Source organism: Electrona antarctica, assembly GCF_951216825.1.
Source record: "Electrona antarctica genome assembly, chromosome: 15".
Classification (NCBI taxonomy): domain Eukaryota; kingdom Metazoa; phylum Chordata; class Actinopteri; order Myctophiformes; family Myctophidae; genus Electrona; species Electrona antarctica.
Window position 1 is genome coordinate 24,176,138 of NC_136796.1, and position 20,000 is coordinate 24,196,137.

Consider the following 20,000-nt stretch of genomic DNA (forward strand, 5'->3'; position numbering starts at 1 on the left):
CATGCCCATACACACTACATGCTCCCCCCCCCCCCCCCCCCTCCGCGCGCGCGCACACACACACACACACACACAGGCGCACACACACACACAGAGAGAGACGGATGGATGGATGGATCATAGACAAAGAAACGCACACGCAGAGAAAGGGAGAGAGGCGCGCGCGCACATACTACACGCACGCGCGTGCAAACGTCGTCCTCCTCCAGGGGACAGAGAGGTTTGTTATGATGACCCTCCGGGTGTGATGAATGGCCTGATTGAGGCAAGTGTCAGAGCGGGGGGTGGGCCAGTTGCAGCCGCTAACGAGGTGATAATGGAGAGGTGGGCGCCACCCCGGTAGAGGTAGAGGGTGGCAACGGATCTTATAGCCTATGGCCTACCCAGTTACATCATGGGGCATTATTTAAATTAACCGTGAATCGATTATTAATTATCAGCCATCAGCCATGATGGTGTATGTTTAAGCAGTTAGCACTAGCAGTATAATATTTGGAGAAATAGTACGTAATGGGCTGGTTGTAATAAATATTTTAAATTCGCCTCATTGTGGGACTTTAGAGACAGGCTATGTCGTAGCGCTAACTCCCAGGAGTCACACTCATTACATCACAAATCACAAGGAAACGATAGGGATTTCTGACATTCTGAGAGAATGAGAATGAATGACCACAAACTTTACCATCGAAACGGTAACAACATATGTTTGCCATGCTGGAATATTGGCAACTAAAGTGAGCAGTTTGCAATCTTTTCTTTCTTTATTTTCCTACCGCGCTCACCAACAAGTTCCCCGTCCACTTTGCGCACTGGGCGCGTGCGTGACGTTGTGCTGACATCACCACACTCAAATCACGTCCTAGGACCAGAGCGCGCTCCAGTGAGAGACTGATAATCATCGGGAACGCGCGGCACGGGATCCGATTGTTACTTTTCTCCTCTCTCTCTCTGCGCTCCTCATACCTGTGCGCGTTGTGTCCGCCCCGCACACACACAAACGCACGCACACACAGCACGGGGAGGGGTCTTCTCTTCTCTTCTCACTGTTTACTGTCACACTGCGTGTGCGTGGTGTGTCAGCGTCTCTCGTACAGTAGGCTACTACAATAGGCGGGACTCAGATCACGCACTAGTATCGGAATTGAAGGGCATATTTAAAAAGCCGCAACTTCGCTCAGAATCTACCCAGCTCCTATTGCATTTCTAGGCTATTTAGCCTATTTATAACCGGTAGAGAAGTTCCCCGGACAGAAGATCGAGGTCAAGGAATAATCCCAGCATCGGTTTTCCTTTCCCCGGAGCTGCTGGTGGTGTTGGATTGTATCTGTCCCACGTTTTGAATGCTGGTCAGAAGAACCATGGCGAGACACTCCGCGCAGCAGCGTTGTTGCCCAGCCGTCTCATCAATGAGAAACAGTTTGTTGGCGGTGGCAGCCGCGATACTTCTTCTCACTGTCCAAGGTAAGAACAATTCAAACGGCATACGATACATTCCAGATCCAAAGCCGCGCTCTGGTGCTCTGTGGTGGGCTTCTAGTTCTTCTTTAATAACACCCCTGTTCACTTCCCCGTGTCTTACAGCCGCGCTCACTTGCGTGTCATGTCAAGAAACCTGTCACTTGCAGCCTGTATTTATAATTGGTCGTAAGACGGAGACAGTCGCTTGCAGAAAAAGCGCGCGGCGTTATGAGCTTGCAGATCGGCTATTTTCGGCGAGCGAAAGCCACGCTCTCTCATGTTCTCTGTCCCAGCTGGAGGGTGAGGACAGAGGAGCATATATACATGATGCCATGGACTGGTTTTTACACGGCCATAAGAACGATCGATGTGATCCAATCGTGTGTGTGTGTGTGTGTGTGTGTGTGTGTGTGTGTGTGTGTGTGTGATGTGATCCAATCGTGTGTGTGTGTGTGTGTGTGTGTGTGTGTGTGCTCACAATAGAGACCGGTGCTGGCATACCTGCTGTTAAAGTTTATTTTCAAACAGTCTGACTGGACTCTGTTCTCGATCTGTCCTTACAACATGTAAAGGCGTGGTCTCTCTCTTTCTCTCTCTCTTTCTCTTGGGGTATTTATTGTTCGCAGCAGCGTGTGTGTGTGTGTGTGTGTGTGTGTGTGTGTGTGTGTGTGTGTGTGTGTGTGTGTGTGTGTGTGTGTGTGTGTGTGTGTGTGTGAAAGGAAAACACGCGGGTGCCTAATCCGTTCTTAGTGCCGCAGCCTGCCTGAGCCCTGGCTGCCACTAAACGAATGTGACCTGTCATCTTTGTTTACCTGTTTGAGAAAACACGAGATGGGGAGGGGAAATGGGCGTCTCATCATGATCGTCGCCTGAGTTCACAAAGGCTCCATACAATAGCCCATGGAGAAAAGAAAATGGGTCTTTTCAATTGCATTTAAGCAGCAACAGGGTGTTGCTGATGGTGAAACGCGACATAACCCAATTCATGTCATGTCTCAAGGTCAGGAAATGATAAAAAAATACCTTTAACCGCGGGCTACCCAGCCTGTTAGGTGGACACATGAGTGCACACACATGATGAACAACAAGTGCAAGTAGATGTCATATCAAAGGCAAATTAATAATGGGCCTGGGGTATGCATATAAATGGGTGATCTGTCACTGTGAATGAGCAGTGGTGGAAAAGTATACTCAACATTTTTTCGATGCCCAGCTTTGTCTGTTTGGGCGCAAGCACATTGTTGCGTCAAACAAAACGTCTAGACCACGCGTCTCTTCCGGGTTTTTAAACAGCTGGTGGATGGAAATGACGCTTGCGCGGATTCAACTTGTAGCGTTGGCAAAAAAACGGAAATGCTTTGCCGACGCGACAAGCTGAAGCAGCGAGCGAGTGTCATTTCCATCCACCAGCTGTTTAAAAACCAGGAAGAGACGCCTGCTTTAGGCGCTTTCTTGCCGCCTCTTGATGCTTGCCCGTGCCCTTTGTATGAATTTTAGCGATGATTTGATTGGCTGATCACCCCATAGCGATGATTTGATTGGCTGAGCAAAGTACATATTGAGGATAAAAAGTGAGGGCAGACGCTACTTGTGATTGGCCGGAAATTAATGACAGAAAAGTGAGGATGCCAATTGTGATTGGCCGGAATGTGTTGACCTATGATGATGATGATGTATGATGATGAGAATGCCCATCACTTGTCTTCACAAGAGTGTGATTTTTACTTAAGTAAAAGTATCAATACTGCAATGTAGAAATACTCCATTACAAGTAAAAGTCCGGAATTCAAAATGTACTTGAGTAAAAGTACAAAAGTATTGGCATCAAAATCTATACTATAAATGCACCAAGTCTTTGTGTGTGTACGTACGTCTGTATGTCTGTATCCACGTAACTCGAACCATTCGCCCCACCGACTTCAAATTCGACACACACGTTCCACACGCCCACAGGGAGTGCAGTGCCCGGTGTCGAGTCAGCCGGACACACGGTTGTCCAGAACCACCACAAAAGGCCTCTGCCCAGGCTCTGGACATGGGCCCCAGTGTCCATATATGGAGCTGGCCTGTTCTGACATCATTCTGACGTCTGCATAGACTCCATATTTGGGCATGCCTGACAAAGAACTCAATTTCCAACTTGCATCGTTGCACTGCTCCAACCGACACCGCTCACACCCGTGTGAAGTGAGGGGCGCTCTTATCATCATACATTATCATGACGTAAAATAGACACTGTCACTGCTCAGACACTATGACGTGAAATTCTCCATTCATTGTCAATGGGAATTTAATGTTTGTGTAGGACAAAGTTTGTGGACAGACACCTCAAAAATATAATAACAGACAACGTCACACTGATGAGCACCAGCATGCGAGCGCATAGCGGCAGCACAAGAACCCTTCCTCTCATAAGATGCAATGGAAAAGTTCTAACTGCACTCACGTGTAAAAAATGCCCCATCACACTTTCAGATGCTGTTTTTCTCCCAGTGTGGAGGAAGAATGATTAGGATTTTTATTGTGATCTCTCTCCCTTGAAATATATAATCCTTGGTTTCTGTTGTGTTTGAACAATAATAGCAATTCAAAACAGTTGTCCTCAAAACCACACCTCCAGTCGCTGTCATAAGAACGGGAGGTGCGCTCATGAACACGGCAGCAGAGCCTATTTGTGCACGGCTGCACGCGCACCTGCAGCCCATCAAGTATAATTTATGCTTCGACCTGCGATGGTGTCGCGCACGCAGACCTCTATGCTCACAACAGTCGCGTCCGCGATGCGATGTGAGCTTGTATATCAGCTGTTCTCTGTGCGCAATAGTGTTGGGCTTTGAAGTATAAATGTCTCCTAGGGTTTATCTCACTAGCCAACTCACAAGAGGCGGTTGAATGGACTGAAACCAGCGCTCCCCAAAACAACAGGTTTGTAGATCTGTTGGGAATTGGTTACATGCCCAGTCCCAATGTTTGTAAACAAATAATTGGTCTATAAGTACCCTATTAGCCTGAATATAAGACTATTTTTCCAATGGAAATATCCTAAACGGGGTCGTATTATAATCGGGGTCTAGACTATTTGACATTTAATGTTCTTTTTCAAAGTTTTTCCACAAATGAGTCTTGAAAAATGGGGGCCGTCTTATAATCATAGTCGTCATATATTTGGCACAAAATGGTACTCATTATGCATAATGTCCCATTTCAAGTTTTCAAATCTTTAGGAAATAGCACATCTACAAGCTTAGCTCACACAATTTGTGAGCTTGTAGATTTTCAAATGGCCGAAATGTATAGGGCTGAAGTGGTTAATGCATGTTTTGTAGTGATAATCAAGATCCACAAACTAAATGGTGCATTTATAGGGCCTTTATCCAAGGCTCTTACATAGCTTGTGCATTACATTCACACACCGATGGCTGAGGAAACCATGCAAGGCACCAACCTGCACATTGGGAGCAATTATTAGGCGTTCAGCGTCTTGCTCAAGTACACTTCGACACTAACTCTGGGGAAGCCCGGGATCGAACTGGGAACCTCACGGGTTTCCATCTGGCTGCTCTACCAGCCACTCTACCCCTGAGCCACTAACTAGTAACTAACGTTTTCAAATAAATGGAGTAAAATGGAGTAAAAGTCAAAGTATTGGAAATTGGAAATACTAAAGTAAAGTACAAATACCTCAAAATTGTACTCAAGTACAGTACTTAGTTACTTTACACCACTATGGAATGAGCTTGTGTACCTACAGTACATGTCGTGGGGGTGGAAGTGGGTGAGGTGTAGCCAGCTTCATCTGTCAGGGAGGAAATGTCCCTGTAATTGGCAGCAAGGATGTGGAGAAAGATGGGTCATCACACGGCCTGGAGATATTTCTAGTCCTGTACATGACACCCCTGGAGATCTGCCTGCAAAACAGCGAGGACAAGTTATTTCGGGGCTCAACGGAAGGATAGCATCCACTGTATTTAATCTGCTGCATAATTGGCAACCGTGTACAAATCAAATTGAATAATAGCAAAAGGTTAGGCTATATTTTCATATCCTGTGAGAGGGAAGGAGATGGTATTAATCATCACATGTAACTAGCTATTTGCATTGTAATGAAATTCCACAGCCCGTACTTAATTGGAATGTAATAAAAAAGAAAAGAGAAGTAGAGCTCAGCTAGTATAGATTACATTGTTCTGAGTCTTGTATTCATTGAACAGTAGAAATTCACTGGGGGTTCTAGTGCTCCACCACATTAGGCCTATATACTTCAAAAGGCTTTAGATCGACATTACAGAAAACCCTCCAGATGTATTTTTCTTTGAAAGAGAAGCAGCACAGCACGGTGCAGTCGGAAGAAAACCCTGTATCTCCTCTTGCATTTACATTTTTGCGTTTCGGGCGTTTGCGGGATGCTCTCATCCAGAGCGACATTCAATGAGTTATAACGAGGGGAATTGGTTTTACATGCTTGATTGCTTATTTAAGGGGGAAAAAATACGTTTTTGAAGGAAGCAATTAAAAGGAAACGGGCTTTATATATGCAGGTAGATGAGTGTGCACTTATTTTTATTTTATTTAGAAATGACACCTCCAGGGATTGGAGGCTTGGAGCCAGGGAGTGTCCCCGGGGCAACCAAACCCCTCCTTTTTCACCTTAGAACTGAAGCCCTGCTTCCTCACTCCACGACTAATAAGAAATTGTGGATTTCTAGGAGGAGTTGCACCACATTCTCTGTGGTGGGGCAGTGGTGCACTGGTGCCCATCACCACAGAGAATGTGGTGCAATTCCTCCACAGTGTATCCGACTTGTATCCAACAAAGACAGTCGGCCATGGTCGTGGGTGGGAAACTGGCAGGGGAGGGCATTCTCAGTCGCTGCAATAGCGACTTGTACAGGTTGGTCGTTAATTGTGCTTGTTTAGCAGGGAGTGGAACTGGGAGGGATAGCGTGTTCCTCTGTACATGGTTTGCCTTCCCGGTGAAACTCCTCACTGCCAGTGGTGAAAAGAATGGCGATTGTATATTGTGGTGCGTGTCTTGAGCACCGTCCTTAAAGTCGGACTGTAATGTATTTTTCATCATTTTATTTTGAATTTTTTCAGTCTGAAACGGAAGCCTGTATGCTACTGAACCAATCAAAAGGTCCCATCCTTTCAGGCTATGGGACGTTTGAATCTTGTGTAGCCATGTCCAGCAGGACTAGTTTGTTTACAGTGGAGAGAGAGACGGCCAGCTAAGCATGTTTGCTACTAGTGGCTTGGCTTATTTCTAACCGAAGATGTTTTCAGATACACATTTTAGTGTGCTGATAAGTTTTAAATGAGTAATACCGTCTGGAATGGATGTCATCTTGAATGAGATTTAAAATAGAGTAGTTCTGTAATCAAAATCATCTGTGTTTGAAGGAATGTGCAGCTATGAGAATCAAACAGGTGAATGAAATCAAGATACATTTATATTCATATGTATGTCATCACGCAGCACGTTTAAAAAAAATACACAACAATTTTCATTTTCTAATTGTTTTGGCATCTATTGTTAGGTATGCCCATAGTAGTGTGAAAAACGTATTTTCCATTTCACTACGTATTTAATGGCACTTGGCAGTAAAATCATATGTCGGTCTCTAAATGAGAGACTGAGGACAATCTCCCAGCTTTTGTTGTTATACCTGGGTGGGAACAGAGTGAGAGAGTTAAAAAAAAAAAGAAATAAAACAATAGGGTGGTCCATATTGTGGCAGTGATGATTGTGTTCCCAAGCAGTGAGTTTGTCAGTGGTGGTTCTCGCTGCCATTCTAGCAACAACTTTGCATCTAGAAGTCCCCAGACGGTCAGTAGGTGGAGTTCTCATATCGTCTGGCATTGCAAGACTAGGTTAGCAGTGACAGGGAGTATATACATATACATGGGAGGAATTGGAATGACACAAAATTGGGGCAAAAAGCTACTACATTTACTACATCCCTATTCTGGGCATGTCATATTAGGTGAACATTTGGGAAAAATCACACTTGTGTGAAGTGAGGGGCGCCCACTGTATTTATATTGGCCACATGACGTCTGACGATGTCAATGTTTGTTTAACTGTTGCCCTAACAGACATTAAAAGTCCATAGACTTGGCTGCCATATGACGTAATTTCAAAAGCCATGCATTGGAGGGACGAGCGCCACTCAAAAACAGGGAAATATTCTGTGAAAGATTTCCTGCTGCATGCAGCCTTTAATAACAAAGAAATGCCAATCGAATCCTGACCCTTGCCATTCCACGCTCCGACCCAACACACGCACACACCCACCCCTCCCCTCTTCTCCTGTCTCCGTAGGCTCGATCCTGCTCTGAAATGTCAATGATGATGAGTCCCCCTCGCCTCCTCTACTCCTTGGCAGAGACGGAGGGGATGCTGATTAGCTTATCAGTGCGAGAGCAGAAGGCCGATGATGATTATCAGGCCTGAGAATGTCGGCGGCAGGCTGATTATCAAGAGCCCTTATTAATGAGTCCTATACCATCAGCCGGCCGCATTTCTTCAGAATATTGCTTGTAAATGGTGAATGGTGGTTGTACTGCATTTATCCAGAGCACGTTACACCGTTTGTTACACCGTTTGTTACCGTTTGTTACCTTCGCACAGATGGTGGAGGTAACCATGCAAGGAACCACTCGTTTTGGGAAGTTAGGGATTTCTTGCTCAAGGATAGGACTTGTACATGAAGCCAGGAAGAGCCAGGGATGGCAGCAGGGGCCTTCCAGGCCCCAAAAGACCACTCTACCTACCCAAGCCACAGCCACTCCACCTTACCCTGGTATACCTACCACTCTACCTACCTCCCAAGCCACAGCCACTCCACCTTACCCTGGTACCTACCTTAGACCACTCTACCTACCTCCCAAGCCACAGCCACTCCACCTTACCCTGGTACCCACCTTACCCTGGTACCTACCTTAGACCACTCTACCTACCTCCCAAGCCACAGCCACTCCACCTTACCCTGGTACCTACCTTACCCTGGTACCTACCTCCCAAGCCACAGCCACTCCACCTTACCCTGGTACCTACCTCCCAAGCCACAGCCACTCCACCTTACCCTGGTACCTACCTTGCCTGCATGTGTAGCCCTTAGAGCTTCATAGAGAGATATGAAGAATCAACTGACTGCGAGAAAATGCTAATGTTAAAGGAGCATTCAGTGATTTGGGTGATTTGGAAAACCACCCAGTCCGCCCCGGTAACAAAATGTGCACATGCACACGCTCTACAGTGGGGGGAAGTGCAACAGGCCAACAGCATGTGCACCAAGGCCCGCCCCCACTCGATCATGATTGGAGGAAGGCCCCTCTCATCCTGATTGGATGAAGGCTTTGCCACCCGCCACCAAAACTGAAACTAGGGGTTTTTGACCCCAGGGGCTCACTGGGGACAGGGAGGAACTCCTTATATGGTCAGCACACTCTATAGTAGGGGGGATTATCCCAAAAAAAAGAAAAAATAAGTGATATTTGAATGAAGTGAAATCACTGAATATACCTTTAAAGGGGAATACCACTAATTTTCAACATTTTAGCTGTTGTGTGGAAATAATAAAAAATCCCCCCCAATCATTAACATTGTGAATCACATCTTGATGATGTCATCAAGATGTGATTGACAATGTTAATGATTTTGTTCATGCCTCCAGTTATAGGAAACACAGAATGGGGGGACTTTTTTATTATTCCTAAACAGCTCTAAGGTATATTAATGACATAGTAAAATGTTGAAAACGAGTGGTATTACCCTTTAATGCTGCCAAATTAGTTATACATTTTTGCTAGAAACAGACTGTATCAAATGAGTGACTGACTGTCGTAAACGATACAAAGACCCGGCAATATCTCTGAGACAGTTTGTTTATTTTTGGACCACAATTCTTATGAGACAATGTTAAGATTTAGCCGAATAGCTGGTGCTTAAGAAGGACCATGTCATTCCAAGTTCTGGAACAGTGTGGCAACCAAAATTATAGAAAAGTTATAAGAGGGCACCTTGCACCTTGAGCTGATACAGCCTTAGTTTTGTAAGATTTATTCCGCTATACCATAACAATAACAATTTATTTGATGTGAACCTTTATTTTGCCTGGTAAGGAAAGCCACTGCTACACATAATAGTGTTGCCTTTGGGACATATGGACATTGACAAGAGTAACTGTGATCTTTGTATACTGAGCAGCTCAAGGGTACCACAGTGGTGGTGGTAGATTATACTCCTACCCAGAGTTTAACAGGTCTCTGGGTACATCTATTTTTGTTTATTTTTTATTTCGTATTTGTGTTTTTGTATTTGTGTAATTATTAAAAGGAATCTTTGGGGATTTTCTGCCTTTTATTAGATGGTACAATGGAAGACTGACCGGAAACAGAGACAGAGATACGGGGAGTGACACGCAGCAAAGGTCGTCGGGCTCTGCACTGAACCCGCGACTCGCTGTCAGGCTGCATTAGAGCCTATATGTGGTATTGGCCTTAACCACCAGGCCATCGGCATCCACTAACATGATTCATTTAAAGTGATGATGTCGTCAGCCTGCCCTCTGTACAATTTCTGATTCCCACCCTGACCCTATCGGTAATTCGGTATGCACCTTTAACTGCACTGTGTTGACAGTGCACCCATCACGCCGATCTACAGCTCTATAAGCTCACACGATCGTTGCGCGGTGGCGTGGTAGATCGCGTGGTGGTAGATCGTAGACGTAAATTGTCTATTTTCATTAATTTGTCCTACATTCAATACTTTTCAATAAATTAAAGTATACATGTATAGTGCTTAAGTGGTAAAGGGAACTACACCCCACAACACAGTTGTCCCACCTGCCAGATATGTCAATGAACGTGTGCCTTGGGAGACAAGGGGTTCTGATTATTTCTGTGAGACCAACTTGGAATGTCATCGACTGCCTCGAGAGCATCTGCAGCCTCTATAAGGGTGGTTGTTTATTGCTCTTTATCACATACCCAGAGCTATTCGTCCTGGGTGAGGGGAGTGATAAAAGGACAGAGAGGGTGATAACAGTTATCACCCCTGGGCTAGAGGTGATCTTAACGGTTATCAGCCTAGGGCTGAGATGGCAGTAGCTACCACGCATTGAAATGTCACCAGCATGTCAGCATGTTAAATATGACCGCCACAGTTGGTGCATTCATGAAATGCTATCTTCTTGTTTACCTCGTGACTGAATAAGGCTATATGGGGTATGGTGATAAACAAATGTTCACCCAGCCATTTGTTGGAGTCCTCTGTAGCCAACCTCATGCAACGGCAGCTATACCTGAAACAAAAATGAGCTAGAGCAGTGGTTCTCAACCTTTTTTCACTAAGTACCACCTCAGAAAATATTTGGCTCTCCACGTACCACCATTATGACTAGCGTACACCAACCTATCCCATCCTATTCACACAGGAGGCAAATTAATTCTAATTAATATACAAATAAGAATAATATATTTTTCCACAGTTCCACACAGCCAACAAACAAAATAACAATAAAACTGGGACTCAGTTCTCTCACACACACACACACACACACACACACACACACACACACAGACACACACACACACACACACACACACACACACACACACACACACACACACACACACACACACACTTTTACCATGGCTTTTGCGCAATGCAGTTGGTTTTAATTAGTTACGGCTGTTATTGAATCAAGTAATCAACTATTTTCAGTAGGCTACGCTACGTGTTGTAAGATGTGCCGTTTGAAATGGGTTTCATTCATTACTGTACCACACTGTCTGTCCGCACACGTCTCCTTTTCACTCCTCTCCTCTGCCCACCCACTCGTTATGTTGAACCCCAGTTTCCATGTCACATTAACACATTGTGTGCCCACACACCACTTAAAAAAAACCCAGGGTGCCCACGTTTTACATTAATTTTTTTGCAAAGACGTCCACAGACGTCTTGGGTACGGGTAATTCCCAGGACGTCTGTGGACGTCTTGGGCACACAAGCTTAACTGGTAGGGTTTTTCCATTTGAACGGCACCAATTTGTGCTGGGACCACAACTCCAGCCTGGGTGTCATTTCATTTCACTGGCGCTCATGGAGCAATAGTGCTGTGGTCGGTCTGACACCGAGACATCCACTTCAGTGTACGTGCAGCTGCTGCTGGTCAAAGTATTCTCCTTGTCTTCCACACTTTTGTAGTTCAATTGCCACGATTGCACGATTTTAGGCGTGTTTATTAGTATCTTTTTTGCCACCCTTTATAGTTTGTTGTGATCCGTGGCGTGAACGCATCGTCGGCAGTGCTCGCTGCGCTCGGCACAAAGCCAAAGTAAACAGTACCACCAGAGGGGACGTTAAGTACCGGACCTGCTACGCGTCGCGTACCATAGGTTGAGAATCACTGAGCTAGAGTAATGCAACAGAGGTTCTGTTATGTTGTAACCAAGCCAAAGACAGACCTCCACAGGTTAAAATCTTGTCTGTTGCTTCCAGATGAATTCATGCATTCCAATGCATTCCATCAACAGTTCTTGTCTCATGGGAACAAGAAATGTGCCACTGTGGTCCCCGACAGGCTGCTTAACCCATTCAGGCCTGACGTCAAATTTAAAAAAAAAATCTGATAGATTTGAGGCACATTTTAACGATTTTTCAAAAATAGCAGACCTACAAGCTCATAGCGCGCCACTCGGTGGCGCGCTATGAGCTTGTAGATCTGCTATTTTTCAATAGCTAAATTATAACAATGTTTAAAACACCAAAAGGGGTTCCCACCCAAAATGGGTTAACCACTTAAGACCTACTTTATTATGTTTCGTATGGCATAGTCAATGGCTGATCTTGACTACTACATGTATGAAAAGTTTTAAAACGTTTCTGAAATTCTCCACCTGTATAATTTAACATGCTAAAAATAGGGACACCAGGTTGAAAGTTGTTAAAGCCTAATTTATACTTGGTAGATTAGATCTACAAGCTCACAACGTGTAGTATAGATTAAGCCTACTACTATATATGTCAGTGAGCTAGAGGTGTGATTATCATCCCCTCGAGAGCAGCCAGCTGAGCTGATACTTATCGCGGGGCTTATTAATGAATGACTCATTCCCCAACACATGTTGCATAGTAACGCCAGCTTCACTATTTGCGATAACTAAGCCTATCATTTCCATGTCATTGTCTGAGCTACCTCACTAATGTGTCACACCCGGAGTCACACCCGGAGCCTCAGAGGTTATGATGGATCTCGGTCACCTGTGCAAAGTGCGGAAGATGGCCGTTGGAGAATAAGTTGGTTTTCTTTAACCACAGTTGGTGTATTGATCTCAACAGGTGGATGAGTACATGTTCTACATTGCGTTATATGATTGGTTTGTCGCCGTTGATATTTACTGTGTTATTTATTTCAAATAATTTTGTTTCTTCTTTCATTATTATACCTTAATTTGTTTTCGTTTTTTTCCTGTTATTGATCACAGTCTAAAATGTTAATGAATTCTCAGAATGCTTTGCGTGCTAGCAGGGCATGGACTACTAAGTAGGGGGTTGGTCGGTTGTGGGCTTGTGTTGCACTTGTGTTGCATAACTCTCCCTGTGTGTTTCTCTATGTTTGCAATAAGTTTGATGCTGGGTTTTTTAATTCCATTAGGAGGGCTGGTGGTTGGAGGTTGGCTTTGTAGGTCACTCCTGGAGATTTGGAGCCAGTTGTCATGGATACCACTATTGTGGGCGAGACAATTTCACTCCCCTTTGTTGCACTACTGTGTGTGTGTGTGTGTGTGTGTGTGTGTGTCTCAGTGTCTGTGTTTGTCCGCACATGTTTTGTGTCTCCCTCAAAAGAGGTGGCAGGGCTTGGGGGGAGGAGAATAGACTTGTGGAGTGTGGTAACGTGAGTAAATCAATCCGACTTGAAATAAAATAGATTGTCTGCAACTCTGCATTTCCTAAAAGTAGGCCTACTTTTCAATTAATTAATGCACAATGCCAGCCAAGTACAGACGAGCGCGTGTGAGTTCTGCACAGTGCTCTCTGTCAGCACATTTCTTCCTCCACTATAGTTTACTTTTGAGGAAAGCTGTTAAAAAAAGCACATGCTATTGCTAGCTCATGTTTCTAGGAATAAGCCAGGTCCCGTGCCTGAGGCAGTGTCATTCTCGTGCAATCCTTTTGCAAACAGGTCGTCTCGGCAGCATACAGAAGGATTACGGAGCGTGAGGACTGCAGAAAGAGAGCGCTGTCAATTTCGGCGGAACCGTTTCATGGATGTTCTGTTGTGGTAGACGTAGGTCTCGCTCTCAGCCCTCCAGATCCTCATTCAACATTGAGTCTTAGCGCAGACTTTATCCGGCTGAATGGTTTTATATGGTAGAGGGCTCACAAGTGCTCACATACACACGTATGCACATTATTGTCCAGGGCCATCTCGACCCCATACACATTATTTTTGCCTGCCAGTAACGAAATGTAAGCCCCTTTCACACCTGACAGGTCTTGAATACCGATCCTCCATTTTATCCCCCCCACACACACACACACACACACACTTCACACTTTGGTTCAACATCTTCCATTCTCATTTTCTCTTGCTTTTCCATTTCTTTATTCTCTCTCTCTCTCTGTCTCTCTGTCTCTCTGTCTCTCTCTCTCTCTCTCTCTCTCTCTGTCTCTCTCTCTCTCTCTCTCTCTCTCTCTCTCTCTCTCTCTCTCTCTCTCTCTCTCTCTCTCTCTCTCAACCCTCCCTCCCTCCCTCCCCTGGCTCAGCGCTTGACGGAGGCCCTGCCTAGTGCAATCTCTTTAGCCAGTGAATTTTGTTGGCTTGGGGGGAATTAACACTATATTGCCCTATATCCGCTCTTCTCGTTCTCATTATGGTCTTCAGGGCACTTTTGAACGAAAGGAGAGAGAAAGTGGGGTGGTTTAGGCCAGTGGTTCCTGAGCTTTTCAGGTCCAGACCCAAAAGAGAGATTAGTAATTTGCCCGGGACCCAAACTAGCGCACAGTGCATCGCTTCGCGCCACGTTGCTTGTAGATCGGCTATTTTCACTACTTATTAATTTGTTTCATTTATAGAATTTCTTAGATTTTTTTGTTTGTTTTAACATTTATAATTAAAAATGTAAAATTGTATTTTTGAGCCCTCCTATATACAGCTTTTGACCACATACGTCTCATATTTGCCATTGACAATGAAAGGAGAAATTAGGTCAAATGTCCGCCAAATATGATGTAAATTTGTGGCAACACAAACATTAAACGCCATTGATAATGAAGGGGAAATGTACGTCAAATCGACGAGCAAATCGGCTAAACAATCACATAATGTTCATGAGATGTGATAAGAATGCCCCTCACTTCACATGGGTGTGATTTCTTAATGTAGGAAAAGAAAATGGGATTTGTACTCAAGTCGTGACCCATACAAAATAGTCTGTGACCCACAAATCGGTCCTGACTCACTGTTTGGGAGACAGTGGTTTAGGCAGGCAGAGAGGAAGAGAGGGAGAGATCGGGAGAGAAAAAGGTTAGAAAGCACTGCTCTAGTCTATCCTCTCGCCTCCGTGCGCCCTTTCTCCATCTCACTGTTTCCTTGCCAGATTTAGTGTGCCAGAGGCTAACAGGAAATGGCTCCCTTGCTCCGCATTTGAGTGGGAGCTGTAGCCATAGCTTTTGACAGACGATAGTTGACATTTCGCTCCTTCCTCCCACGTGGGCAATTAATAATGTTGTTTTCTCGTCTCATGTCATGACAGGGGTCTCCAGCCTCATCAACTGTCTTGACTATCCACTGGCCTCGTCGAGCCGGCACTTTAGTAGGTAGATTATTTGTAGCGACTGCCTCAAGTGAATTTCAAGTAAATTTCTCTTGTGGGATCAATCATTCTAAGTGTAATAGACGTGGTAATAGGGTTTAATAGTGCAGCACAGTGCTGTTGTTTGGCAGGACTCAATTAAAACACTTGACCTTAGTGATTCACAGAATGAAGGAGGGAGTCAACAGATGATAATAATCTGAAATGATCTGGTACTGAGAAGCCTAAATGACAAAACAAAACTGTCTTTTGTGACACCAAACAAAACAATACAATCGTAATTAAACAATATAGACACAAATGACTGAAATTCAACACAAATAGAGACCAATGGAAAATACTGATACTGGTTACTTTGGACATTATGGAAATTAACCACTCACTTAATGCAAAAGAACAAAGAAGTAAGCTACCTCCACTTCTGACAACTGTAGCTACTCCTCGTATCCTAATCATTTCACGGCGACCAGTGACACAAAACAAGGGAAACTTTATAGGCTATACAATAATATACTTGTTTTGCAAGCCTGGCACGTTTACCTGAAAGTGATTGGGACTGGGTGCACATCTAGCAGAATACCGTAGGGAGCATCACAGTTCAACTCTGCATTAAGTCCCCCGCCTAGCTCTCACCAACCTCTGAGTAATCCACAGAACAAGTTGTTCAGGTCAGCCTTGGCGAGGGATGGAGAGAGTTAGAAGACAATGCAATACTATAGCATTGCAGCCACCCACCCACCTACTCGCATGTGTGAAATGGAGTGGTTTTGTGTGTGGGCCAATAGCTTGGCTTCTCTGGAACCTTCTGTTTCTGCCCCTGGCTGTTCAATATCCTGTGGCTTAACTGAATTTCCAATGTTTTTGTGTTGGTGTGTCGCCGCCACGACGCACAAGACGAGTGTGCATGAAAGTTGGTTTGTGCCTAAAATAATGTATTGTCTGCAACTGTGTGTTTGTTTGTGTGTGTTCTGCCTTGCTGCACGCTGACAAATCGTTTCTCATTAGCATAACGCAAACCATCATCTCTCTCCTGCCAATAGGCCTGACCCATTATGGCTAAATAATCCCAGTTTAATATTGTAATCACTAATATTATTTACAATTATTGTGACGATGACACTGCACCCTTCCTCCCCCCCTACAGCTCTGTTGGGGGGGAACTTGTGTGCTAGCAGCAGCGAGCAACGGTCTCTGCCAAACTATGGTCAACCTAACTGTCAATGCATCTCTGTATTTTATTTTACCGACGGCACAGGTGGGCGGCCGACTATTTCCCATTTTCGGGTTGATAATTCCCGTCTCATCGCTTATATGCCAATATACATAATATATGCCAGTTACTCTGTGAGCCTGATGGACGTGGAGATGCGTTGTACAATGTTCTGGTTATTAACACTTGTGTACTACCTCCTTCATAAAATCAATTTGTAAACAATGGAGACGTCCGCACAAGCCGCCCCCAAACCAATATACTACATGCATGCAGACGCAAGCTAAAATGCAATTGCACCTACAGTACCCTCTCACACAGACTACAAATGAATGTGTCTGCCATACTTTTACCCAGTATAAGCTATACATGCACACACTTTCACACATTCACACACTGTTTGGCACATAAATAGATACACAATTTAGCCCTTTCACTCATTCAAGTACGTGCTGATGACTAGCCTGCCCGCTTCCTTCCCTGTGGCTAGTACAAACCCTGATTAATTGCTTCTATATCCCACAGTAGTTCAGTTCTTGATTGAAAAATTCTCTCTGACAACTGCAGCACAATGCACCCGATGTTCTGTCTTCTCGTCCTCTCCTCTGCTATCACCATATACTACGCTCTCCTCTCCTTTGTCAACTCTCCCCTCTCTCTCTCTCTCTCTCTCGCTCTCTCTCTCTCTCTCTGTCTCATTTCTTTCTTTCTCTTCCTCTTTTTCACCACGCCTAGGGGTCATTTCATCCTTTCTGTTCGACCTACAGGGATGTGATCTGTTTTTATATGTAAAAAAAACACAATAAGTTGACTGTTTCCCCAGATGTAAAAGCTGTTCCTTCCTTATCGGTGTTGGACAGATATATGCATGCAAAGATGGATTCTAGGCAGATGACAGTGTGTACAACATTCACACGACAGAATTACAGTGCGTGGGTTTCTTTTTTGGCTTGTACTTATACATGCAGTTTCTTTTGTGTGTCATAAATAGCATATCGTTGTCAAATGAAACAGCGATAGCGCAGAGGCGCTGTGCTGTCTGCTCCTGTCCCCTGTGGGCTCCTTTCTGCAGGCACCATTCCATTATTTCTCATTCCCTGCTGCTCTTTGATGTGTGGGCTCCGCTTATCAGTCAACCAGAAGGATTTTGGATAGATTTCAAGGGGGGGTTAGACGAAACCAGCCCAAAGAATGGCAAATTAGACCAACTGAACGCACAAAGCGGATTATTAAAGGCCTCCGTTAGTAGACGGCGTCCCGTTTGAGGTCCCTGCTGTCCTTGTCCCGTCACCGTGCCGTGCGTGAGCATGGAATATCCTTCGCGTTTGGGTAAATGGTCACGCCCCCCTCTGACTGAGTACAGTTTCAGACCCTGACGGAGGGCTGTCGTCTCAAACGAACTTGAGCCACGAGAGACACTGCAAGTTGTCGTGTCGAACGGAGGGGTCCGTGACCATTTACTCAATCGCCAAGGAGATTCATTGGTCGTGTGCCATGCCTGCAGTCATCATGCAGATGCTGTGGAAGTCTGTCACTTTGTGAGCCCCAGGCTGAGGAAATAGGTTGTCAGTGTGACTGCAGTTGTCGACGGCTTCTCACGACAGGCTCACGCAATTTCTCTCCTGAGTGCATTTTCTTTCATTATTGCGTCATCAAGAGAATGTAGAACTCTTGAAGTTTTCTTTTAAATATATCGTGTGTATATATAAACTAGTCCTCTACCCGTTCTGAATATATGAACACGAAATGATGTACAGTTTGGGTAATGCGATGTAATAGATCCAATTACTGACTGGGAGGGAATTGTTGGGGGCACAAAAGTAGGCTATGTTATTATCTATACTCTATAGCGTCCGTCCGACAGACAGAAAGACAGACACAAACAGACCCTGTGTAGCTTATTCCTGTGTGTGTGTACTGCACGCAGAGAGAGAAAGAGAGAGAGGAGAGAGAGAGAGAGAGGCGGCCTGTGTCGGTCTCGGCCTACACGTACGGGAGATGTCAAAATGAATTGGAATAGAAAAACGAATTATGTAGCCTATATGTATCGTGTCTGGATCACATCTGTTATCCCTAGTCGGCGATCAATTGTTTAGTGTGAAAGGCACAAAGATATAATGACAGTCCAAAGAAAGACTCCTGTAGTGTGAAATACATAACGATCTGATGGCTCGCTGACAACTTTAAAACTACTACAGTCTGTAGGGTCCATAGCGGCTAATGGTGAACCACACCTTTAAAACTACTACAGTCTGTAGGGTCCATAGCGGCTAATGGTGAACCACACCTTTAAAACTACTACAGTCTGTAGGGTCCATAGTGGCTAATGGTGAACCACACCTTTAAAACTACTACAGTCTGTAGGGTCCATAGTGGCTAATGGTGAACCACAACTTTAAAACTACTACAGTCTGTAGGGTCCATAGCGGCTAATGGTGAACCACACCTTTAAAACTACTACAGTCTGTAGGGTCCATAGCGGCTAATGGTGAACCGATCAAATAAAAACTAAATTCTACAGGGCATCCGCGCTCTAACTTCTTCCCCGTTCTTAGCCTATACTCCAGAGCTGGGGGGGCAAGTGTGTGTGTGTGTGTGGTGTCAGCAGGCAGCCACCGGGCTTTCGCCAAACTTTGGTAACGTAAATGTCATTGCATCTCTGTATGTATTTTATCATTGTATTTTACCGACGGCACAGGATCTGTCTTCCCCCTCCCTCGAGTGGTTATATTATTGATTATATTATTGATATGTTATGATCCAACAGATATAAAAGTGTGGTGTCGAAAACTCGAAACAGCGCATGTGCTCACGTTAACTGCTACGTTGGCTGCTAATTCCCCCGTCCAACATTGTGGCTGCTAAATCCCCCGTCCCGGGCGGAATGGGTATCGAAACCCCTGTTTGTATTTGTCTGGCACGGCGAAGGAGGTGGTGGAGGAGGAGGCGGCGATGCTTTCGCTGTGTCAGTACAGGCTTTCAGCTGCCTGTCTCCCACGCACCCCCTGCGTTGGCCACGCTGTTTCACCAAAAAATCACCCGTGTCTGGTTTGAAGTTATATCGACTGACGTGCAAACATTACGAAGGTGTCCAATAACTAGTATGTGCCCGAGGTGTTTTCCCCGTGTGGCTCTGCTGCCAGGGGGCTGTCTAATTCCTAAAGTGGAGGTGCGGTGGAGAAGACAAGGGGAATGTTGCCCGGAAAACTGATGCATTAATCTGTGTCCCTCCCAACATGCATTACACTTGTGACACGTGATCTGTGGGATGATGGCGGGGCTATGAGTTGTTGTAGACGAAAATTAAGTAAATGAAGATAGTGGCAGCAAATGTTTGGTGCGTGTAAGCATTTCACATTGAAGTGAGAGCACAGGGCCATCTGGCGATAGGTGCGTGTAGGCTCGCTGTGCGCCGTGGCCCCCTAATCTTTTTTTAATTAATTCTATATAGCTAAGTCTCACTCAATATGTAGGCTATTATTAAGATACATAAGAGTTATGTTCATTA

At 44.9% G+C, this 20,000-nt stretch overlaps 1 protein-coding gene across 3 annotated transcripts in view; it reads left to right on the top strand.

The window, feature by feature from the left end:
* The first annotated feature begins 1,008 nt into the window (after positions 1 to 1,008).
* pvrl2l (PVR cell adhesion molecule related 2 like) overlaps positions 1,009 to 20,000 on the top strand; it is a 367,143-nt gene continuing 348,151 nt past the window's right edge. For all 3 annotated transcript variants that reach the window (XM_079522341.1, XM_079522342.1, XM_079522343.1), the window contains exon 1: positions 1,009 to 1,461. In XM_079522341.1, coding sequence (XP_079378467.1) covers positions 1,341 to 1,461 — 121 coding nt within the window. In that variant the 5' untranslated portion in view covers positions 1,009 to 1,340. The remainder of the gene's footprint in view (positions 1,462 to 20,000) is intronic.